This window comes from Stegostoma tigrinum, chromosome 34, assembly GCF_030684315.1.
Source record: "Stegostoma tigrinum isolate sSteTig4 chromosome 34, sSteTig4.hap1, whole genome shotgun sequence".
Classification (NCBI taxonomy): domain Eukaryota; kingdom Metazoa; phylum Chordata; class Chondrichthyes; order Orectolobiformes; family Stegostomatidae; genus Stegostoma; species Stegostoma tigrinum.
This window is the reverse complement of record NC_081387.1, coordinates 24,915,476-24,924,373: the sequence shown is the minus strand read 5'-3', so window position 1 is coordinate 24,924,373 and position 8,898 is coordinate 24,915,476. Positions and strand designations below refer to the sequence as shown.

The window sequence follows — 8,898 nt, the reverse complement described above, 5'->3', positions numbered from 1 at the left end:
GTTTTAAATGCCACTTTTAAATTTCACAGTGCATAGGCTCCACTGTATTCATGTCTGCATCATCCTGATTTGATGAGAGCGTCAAATGGTGAGTTTAAAGTGTTTTAAAGATTCATCTGGAAAAGGACAAAAATACAAGGTAAAGAATGTGTTAACTCCCAAACAATACTTAATCTATTAGCTGCAGCTTTGCTGGGTATTCTTCAAGACACAAAAAGCATTTAAATATTTATATTCCTGCAGGATTTAAATGCGTCTCCTTGAAAACCCTCTCTTTTGTCCCAAACCTGTGTGCTGTTCTGACTGAGTGCTGAATGTCTCTACTAGTAGCTCACGGATTTGGAATATGAGTTTTGCTTTCTGAAATACACCACTTACTTCTACCTTTAAATGGTGCTCACATGTTTACTAGAGTTATTTTTACACTCACCTCTCTATCTCATCATTTTACGCCTCGAGCGACCTGCTGGCCTGTTCTTAATATTGTTGATAATAAAATGTGAGGCTGGATGAACACAGCAGGCCAAGCAGCATCTCAGGAGCACAAAAGCTGACGTTTCGGGCCTCGACCCTTCATCAGAGAGGGGGATAGGGTGAGGGTTCTGGAATAAATAGGGAGAGAGGGGGAGGCAGACCGAAGATGGAGAGAAAAGAAGATAGGTGGAGAGAGTATAGGTGGGGAGGTAGGGAGGGGATAGGTCAGTCCAGTGGGATGAGGTTAGTAGGTAGATGGGGGTGCGGCTTGGGGTGGGAGGAAGGGATGGGTGAGAGGAAGAACAGGTTAGGGAGGCAGAGACAGGTTGGACTGGTTTTGGGATGCAGTGGGTGGAGGGGAAGAGCTGGCTGGTTGTGTGGTGCAGTGGGGGGAGGGGACGAACTGGGCTGGTTTAGGGCTGCGGTGGGGGAAGGGGAGATTTTGAAACTGGTGAAGTCCACATTGATACTATTAGGCTGCAGGGTTCCCAGGCGGAATATGAGTTGCTGTTCCTGCAACCTTCGGGTGGCATCATTGTGGCAGTGCAGGAGGCCCATGATGGACATGTCATCTAAAGAATGGGAGGGGGAGTGGAAATGGTTTGCAACTGGGAGGTGCAGTTGTTTGTTGCGAACTGAGCGGAGGTGTTCTGCAAAGCGACCCCCAAGCCTCCGCTTGGTTTCCCCAATGTAGAGGAAGCCACACCGGGTACAGTGGATGCAGTGTACCACATTGGCAGACGTGCAGGTGAACCTCTGCTTAATGTGGAATGTCATCTTGGGGCCTGGGATAGGGGTGAGGGAGGAGGTGTGGGGGCAAGTGTAGCATTTCCTGCAGTTGCAGGGGAAGGTGCCGGGTGTGGTGGGGTTGGAGGGCAGTGTGGAGCGAACAAGGGAGTCACGGAGAGAGTGGTCTCTCCGGAAAGCAGACAGGGGTGGGGATGGAAAAATGTCTTGGGTGGTGGGGTCGGATTGTAGATGGCGGAAGTGTCGGAGGATGATGCGTTGTATCCGGAGGTTGGTGGGGTGGTGTGTGAGAACGAGGGGGATCCTCTTTGGGCGGTTGTGGCGGGGGCGGGGAGTGAGGGATGTGTTGCGGGAAATACGGGAGACGCAGTCAAGGGCGTTCTCGATCACTGTGGGGGGAAAGTTGCGGTCCTTGAAGAACTTGGACATCTGGGATGTGCGGGAGTGGAATGTCTTATCGTGGGAGCAGATGCGGCGGAGGCAGAGGAATTGGGAATAGGGGATGGAATTTTTGCAGGAGGGTGGGTGGGAGGAGGTGTATTCTAGGTAGCTGTGAGAGTCGATGGGCTTGAAATGGACATCAGTTACAAGCTGGTTGCCTGAGATGGAGACTGAGAGGTCCAGGAAGGTGAGGGATGTGCTGGAGATTGCCCAGGTGAACTGAAGGTTGGGGTGGAAGGTGTTGGTGAAGTGGATGAACTGTTTGAGCTCCTCTGGGGAGCAAGAGGCAGCGCCGATACAGTCATCAATGTACCGGAGGAAGAGGTGGGATTTGGGGCCTGTGTAGGTGCGGAAGAGGGACTGTTCCACGTAACCTACAAAGAGGCAGGCATAGCTAGGGCCCATGCGGGTGCCCATGGCCACCCCCTTAGTCTGTAGGAAGTGGGAGTAGGAGGAGCTCGAACAGTTCATCTACTTCACCAACACCTTCCACCCCACCCTTCAGTTCACCTGGGCCATCTCCAGCACATCCCTCACCTTCCTGGACCTCTCAGTCTCCATCTCAGGCAACCAGCTTGTACCTGATGTCCATTTCAAGCCCATCAACTCTCACAGCTACCTAGAATACACCTCCTCCCACCCACCCTCCTGCAAAAATTCCATCCCCTATTCCCAATTCCTCCGCCTCCGCCGCATCTGCTCCCACGATAAGACATTCCACTCCCGCACATCCCAGATATCCAAGTTCTTCAAGGACCGCAACCTTCCCCCCACAGTGATCGAGAACGCCCTTGACTGCGTCTCCCGTATTTCCCGCAACACATCCCTCACACCCCGCCCCTGCCACAACCGCCCAAAGAGGTCCCCCTCGTTCTCACACACCACCCCACCAACCTCCGGATACAACGCATCATCCTCCGACACTTCCGCCATCTACAATCCGACCCCACCACCCAAGACATTTTTCCATCCCCACCCCTGTCTGCTTTCCGGAGAGACCACTCTCTCCGTGACTCCCTTGTTCGCTCCACACTGCCCTCCAACCCCACCACACCCGGCACCTTCCCCTGCAACTGCAGGAAATGCTACACTTGCCCCCACACCTCCTCCCTCACCCCTATCCCAGGCCCCAAGATGACATTCCACATTAAGCAGAGGTTCACCTGCACATCTGCCAATGTGGTATACTGCATCCACTGTACCCGGTGTGGCTTCCTCTACATTGGGGAAACCAAGCGGAGGCTTGGGGACCGCTTTGCAGAACACCTCCGCTCAGTTCGCAACAAACAACTGCACCTCCCAGTTACAAACCATCTCCACTCCCCCTCCCATTCTTTAGATGACATGTCCATCATGGGCCTCCTGCAGTGCCACAATGATGCCACCCGAAGGTTGCAGAAACAGCAACTCATATTCCGCCTGGGAACCCTGCAGCCTAATAGTATCAATGTGGACTTCACCAGTTTCAAAATCTCCCCTTCCCCCACCGCATCCCTAAACCAGCCCAGTTCGCCCCATCCCCCCACTGCACCACACAACCAGCCCAGCTCTTCCCCTCCACCCACTGCATCCCAAAACCAGTCCAACCTGTCTCTTCTTGATAGCAGCTGGTGTAGCATTGATTCAGGTTAGCGCGATACTCTGATTCCCAGTCGCCTCAAGAGTCTTATGGTCAGTTCCGACATGTTCTGGATGAACGGTAATGTGTCAAGTCTGTTATTTCTTCCTGTTATTTGTGTGACACGCATCATCGGACCCAGCTGTTTGGCTATGAGGTGACCGAATCCAGTGCACACCAGAGTTTAAATAAGAAGCGGAAAACACAACAGCGCTTCATTGGAGGCTAGTGATATGTTTCCCAGCAGGGTAATGAAAAGGCTACAAGTAACAAACCAGCTTGGAGAGCGAATCAACCACAGAATTTAAATACTTCTTCTTGAAAGCCCTTTAATCTCTCACAAACCTGTGATTTGCTCAGACATTGAGTGCTGGATGTCTCGACTTGTGGTTCAGGGATTTGGAATATGGGTTTTGCGTTCTTAAACACACCACATCCTTCTATTTTTCAATAGTGCTTACATGTTGACTGGAGTGATTTTTACACTCAGCTCTCTATCTCATCATCTTACACCTCAAGTGACCTGCTGGCCTGCTTTTAAAACCATTGATGTGGTTTCGCAACACTGGATAGTAAACAGAACATTTATCTATGTTTTACCAAGAACTGATCTGGGATCAAAATGTTTTTTATTCTCCCTCCTATATGTGTCGTTACTTTCCTGTTGCTACTTCGAGGGAGTTGGCTGTTCTTAAAACATTCAACTCAGAATAACACAGAACAGCAACAGACTCTTCAGACCAATATGTCAGCTCCGACAATGGTGGTATTCTGAACTAATCCCTTCTGCTTGTGCCATATCCGACTATTTTCTGAATCTTGGTGGTATGTCTAAATGCCACTTAAACGTTGCTGTTGTATCTATTTCTACAACATCTCCTGGCAGTGCATTCCCAGGAACCAACTAATTACCCTCACACACTTGCTTTAAACGTTCAAACTCTCATTTTAAAAGAATACTGGCACTATTTCGCATTTCTACCCTGGGTAAAGACTCAAACACTCCACTCTATGCCAGCTCCTCAGAGTTTTGTATTCACCTAATAGGTCACCCTTCTTTCAAATATTTCCAATCCTCAATTACTGAGGTTGAGAACAGAAGCTTTTCATCACCACAGATGGCAGGAAATGCTAGACTCTGGGTGGAGAATCACCTTGAGGTCAAATGCCAGCCATGACCTTATCAAATGATTCTGCAAGCTCATGGGGAGGACACATGATCTATTTCTTTCCCTTAGTGTTAGTTTCTTAATCCCAAACTCTTGATTCCATCGCTCAGATTCCCAATCCCTTCATCCTGCAAGGTTACCAAGTTCCTGATTGTTTCTCTCACATTTGCAATACCCTGATCCGACAAGATGAACAATTTTCTGATTTCCTTGCTCAGATTCACAATCTCCTCATCATGCAAGATTCCAATACACCTGATTGCCTCCCCAGATTCCCAATTTGATAACACTGAATTGGAACAGTCTGTTCTAAGAGAGAACCAAGAGCATCATCACATTTAAAAAACACCCTCAAATAACTCCAAATCCAAATCAATGTGCAACAATCAGAAGGAAACAGTTCTTGCTCTTAAATTAGTTTTATTAATCCTGCTTTATCTTTGCAGACTTAAATATTAACATAAATAATATAAATACACCTATCGATAAATACAATTAAATAATAACTTAACAATCTGGAACCTCTTAAACTTGACAATATTATTGCCACGGAAAGTCACCTATATAACAGATGTTACAGTTTTACATGAAACATTGAGTTTGTTCAAAGAACTGCAATTAAATTTCTGTGGTCCAACATTGTGGATGAAAAATCTTTCCGTCTGCAGAGCCAATCAGGTTTATCACCAGGATCACTGTTTATTACCCAGTCTGAAGGATGGCCACTGGAGACATCAACACACTAAGGGAACATGGTATTTCCATTCAGGAACAATCTCAACCATTACCCTTTGGTCAGAGCAGCAAATATGCCACTCCGACATCCACTGCAACCAAGCAGATGTAAACCAACTGGTCACTTCAGATTGTGAATAAGGAACAATTATTGAGCCACATTCTTAGTGTTTGCTGAATATTATTTCACCATTTCAATTACATTGCTGACCATACACTTGCTAAACAGGTTAAGTGCGATGAAGACTTGGCCAATCATATCGTGGAGTTAGAAAGCCAGTGCATTTCTGGGCACTTGATTTGGCCTTCATCACCCTGCAGTTAACTCAATCATCGTGCTTTGTTTTCAAAATGATATCAAAGGTTGAATAGAATAGAAATTGTGCGTGAGGAACAGTCAATATTCTTCAAGGACCAGTACCTGGTCCAAGAGGAATAATCAGTCTGAATATCAGACTCGGTATCCTAGTTCTCTTCCACCAGGGATGGTTCAATAACTCTCCATGAGGAGTACTAATATAAATAAAACAAACAAAAGACAACACTATTCAAATATCAAATAAATTAAATAATCTGTCACATTTTGCATTCGCAAAATTGAGAATCAGCAGACTCAAAGCGCAATTTCTGTATAACACTGTTTAAAAAAGACATTGTGTCTTTGTCAGTTTGCAGATTTCAATTTGAAATTCTTGACCAGTCATTGATAATCAATGGAAATGACATGGCATTGTTACACAGCAAATATTCCAAAGAAAGTCTTTCCTTCGGCTGCGTCTACAAATCCCGTTGCATCCTCATTAACCCTGGAGAAGATCTCATCTCCCTCCAGAAACTCAAAGATGGCTCCCTGGTAGGAGGTTTTGTACCAGGGCTCCCTACGTTGGTGAGAGTGGCAGGCAGATTTGGTGGCTTTCAGTAGGACGGCTTCCTCAGGATAACTTGCCGACTGCTTGGCGAGCTCATGGCTGAGGTAAATGGCCTGTTGCTCACAGCCCATGCTGTGGAAGACCACCTGAGTGTAGACAAAGTACTGTCCCGGCCTCTTGATGATCAGATGGTTGTCCCTGAACTCCACTCCCTCGGTGAAGGTGGAGTCACTCTCATTCTGCCAAATTACTTCCCCTTTTTCATTTCTTGCTGAAGCTGTGGTGGAGGGTGAAGGGAGAGAAAGAAGCAATCATGAGGATCGAACAAAGACAAAGATACAGCTTGTATTAACACAGCCCTAATCATGGCTTGGGGATATGACAAAGCACGATACAACCAATGATGTGTTTTTGATGGAAAGACTATGCAATTGCAGGAAATGCAGCAAACAATCTGTGCACAGCAAGGTCCCACAGCTTACAATCTCAGAGAAACTGGATGGACTGCAACTTAATTATTACCCTGAGGGCAATTTTCACTCTGACACACACAGAGAGGCCAACCACAGAAAGATTTTAACCTTTGTGTCTGTTCTATCTCAGGGTTCAGCTGAACCAGCTCACACCAATCTCCTTTCTCTTTTCCCAGATCCCAATAACCTCTTGCTCTTCTCCTGTGGTGCTCTCTCCACATGGCATTACTGATAGAGAAAGTAGATGTCTTTCCAGTCCTCCCCTACACCTCCCCAGCCACTGTAGACTATTCTCCAGAGAATGCAGTCACATTGAGAACACTTCCGTACCTGTCAGGTGAGCAGCGATTCTCGGCCCTGGGACACTCCCCACCTGCTTCATGAGACGAGGCAAACCTGGAAATGGAAAGGATGGAAACTCAGTCACTGTTGTGACACCCACAGAGCACAGAATGACAGACACAGGGTGAGAGAGAGGGGCTGAAGAGGAGACAACTGCACAGATGGGATAATGAGAGAGACGACTGCAGGAGAAAACACACCAGTGGAGGGAGAAAGAGAGGGAAGATTTCAAGTATAATATCACTCCAAACTGGGAGAGGGTCCTCAAGAGTCTGACGATGGCTCAGGGAAATCGACACATAAACAGCAAAAGAGCATGATTGAGAGAGGTGACATACAGTAATACTGGAAATGAGAGATGAAAAGACAGAAATATTGAAAAGGTTTGACACAGAGACACACATCAGCAAAGCAATATAATATATGGACAGTGACAGTACACACCATTGGCCTGAGCAGCTGTTGTCAGGGCTGGATGGGGATCTTCCAGCTTTGGTCTTGAATCCTGAAGAAGTTCAACAAGGACAGATGTTAAGATATTGAGATACACTGAATTTTCACTGCACCTAACAGAAGTGGTTCGACATCCCGGCCCACAGGTACATGGTCTGTCTGATCTGTAAACAAGCTCGCTGCACTGTACAAGATCAAGACATTTTGGGGAGACACTGTATCGGAGGGAGACAGTGTGTTTACTGAGAAACTGTACTGTACAGAGAAATTACTTTGCATAGAGACGCTGCCTTTCACAGTCACTACTTTGGACTGCAAAGTGCAGACAGACTATTGTCCATCCAGACTGTGCAGAGCCACACCATGGGGCCATTCAGACCGGTGACTGCCCTCGACTCACAGCAGCCAGTACCTGCTTCTCCTATGGTAGCACCGGCAGCACTGACTGAGAAATCCCGTTTATGTGGCGTTTACCATCGAACAGGGAGCAATTCTAACAGTTCCCTGAGCTAACAATGGAGATTTAGCAGGATTGACGACAAAATCGCTCGGTATTCGCTTCGCTGTTGAGAGACTGCAGCTAAAGTAGCGAAGATAATAAAATGTGAGGCTGGATGAACACAGCAGGCCAAGCAGCATCTCAGGAGCACAAAAGCTGACGTTTCGGGCCTAGACCCTTCATCAGAGAGGGGGATGGGGGGACGGAGCTGGAATAAATAGGGAGAGAGGGGGAGGCGGACCGAAGATGGAGAGTAAAGAAGATAGGTGGAGAGGGTGTAGGTGGGGAGGTAGGGAGGGGATAGGTCAGTCCAGGGAAGACGGACAGGTCAAGGAGGTGGGATGAGGTTAGTAGGTAGCTGGGGGTGCGGCTTGGGGTGGGAGGAAGGGATGGGTGAGAGGGAGAACCGGTGAGGGAGGCAGAGACAGGTTGGACTGGGTTTGGGATGCAGTGGGTGGGGGGGAAGAGCTGGGCTGGTTGTGTGGTGCAGTGGGGGGAGGGGATGAACTGGGCTGGTTTAGGGATGCAGTGGGGGAAGGGGAGATTTTGAAACTGGTGAAGTCCACATTGATACCATATGGCTGCAGGGTTCCCAGGCGGAATATGAGTTGCTGTTCCTGCAACCTTCGGGTGGCATCATTGTGGCAGTGCAGGAGGCCCATGATGGACATGTCATCAAGAGAATGGGAGGGGGAGTGGAAATGGTTTGCGACTGGTAAAGCTAAAGTAGCGACCTGGTTCACAGTTTCCTGTTTGCCTCCAGGCTGACAGCAGCAACTGAGACTGAAATCACTTCCCAGTTTGGCCCCACCGCTTCCAAACACCCGCCTCTGGCGGAGCTATGCAAGCGGCAGGCGGGAGCCCGATCCCCTATTCTCCAAAATGCAAGATCCTCACTCACCTGCTTTGAAGGGAGAACTCCAAAATGAGCCAGGAAGAGACAGGACGAAACCAGCAACAAGCCGAGCACAGCGAGCGCACAGAGGGCCTGCCAGAAGCAGCTTCTGTTCGAGGCTCCGTCCCTGACGGGAAGCAGCCCCCCATTCTCCAGTTCCTGCAATTTGTTCTCAGGATTCAT

General features: G+C 48.1%; 1 protein-coding gene across 1 annotated transcript; it reads right to left on the bottom strand.

Annotated features, from left to right (window-relative positions):
* Window positions 1-5,917: 5,917 nt before the first annotated feature.
* On the bottom strand, window positions 5,918-8,898 carry LOC132206249 (tumor necrosis factor-like). Its single transcript, XM_059639627.1, has 4 exons — window positions 8,722-8,898; window positions 7,313-7,373; window positions 6,838-6,922; window positions 5,918-6,320 (listed from the first exon to the last, which is right to left on the bottom strand). Exons 1-4 carry the CDS (start codon window positions 8,896-8,898, stop codon window positions 5,918-5,920), a joined length of 726 nt encoding a protein of 241 aa, XP_059495610.1.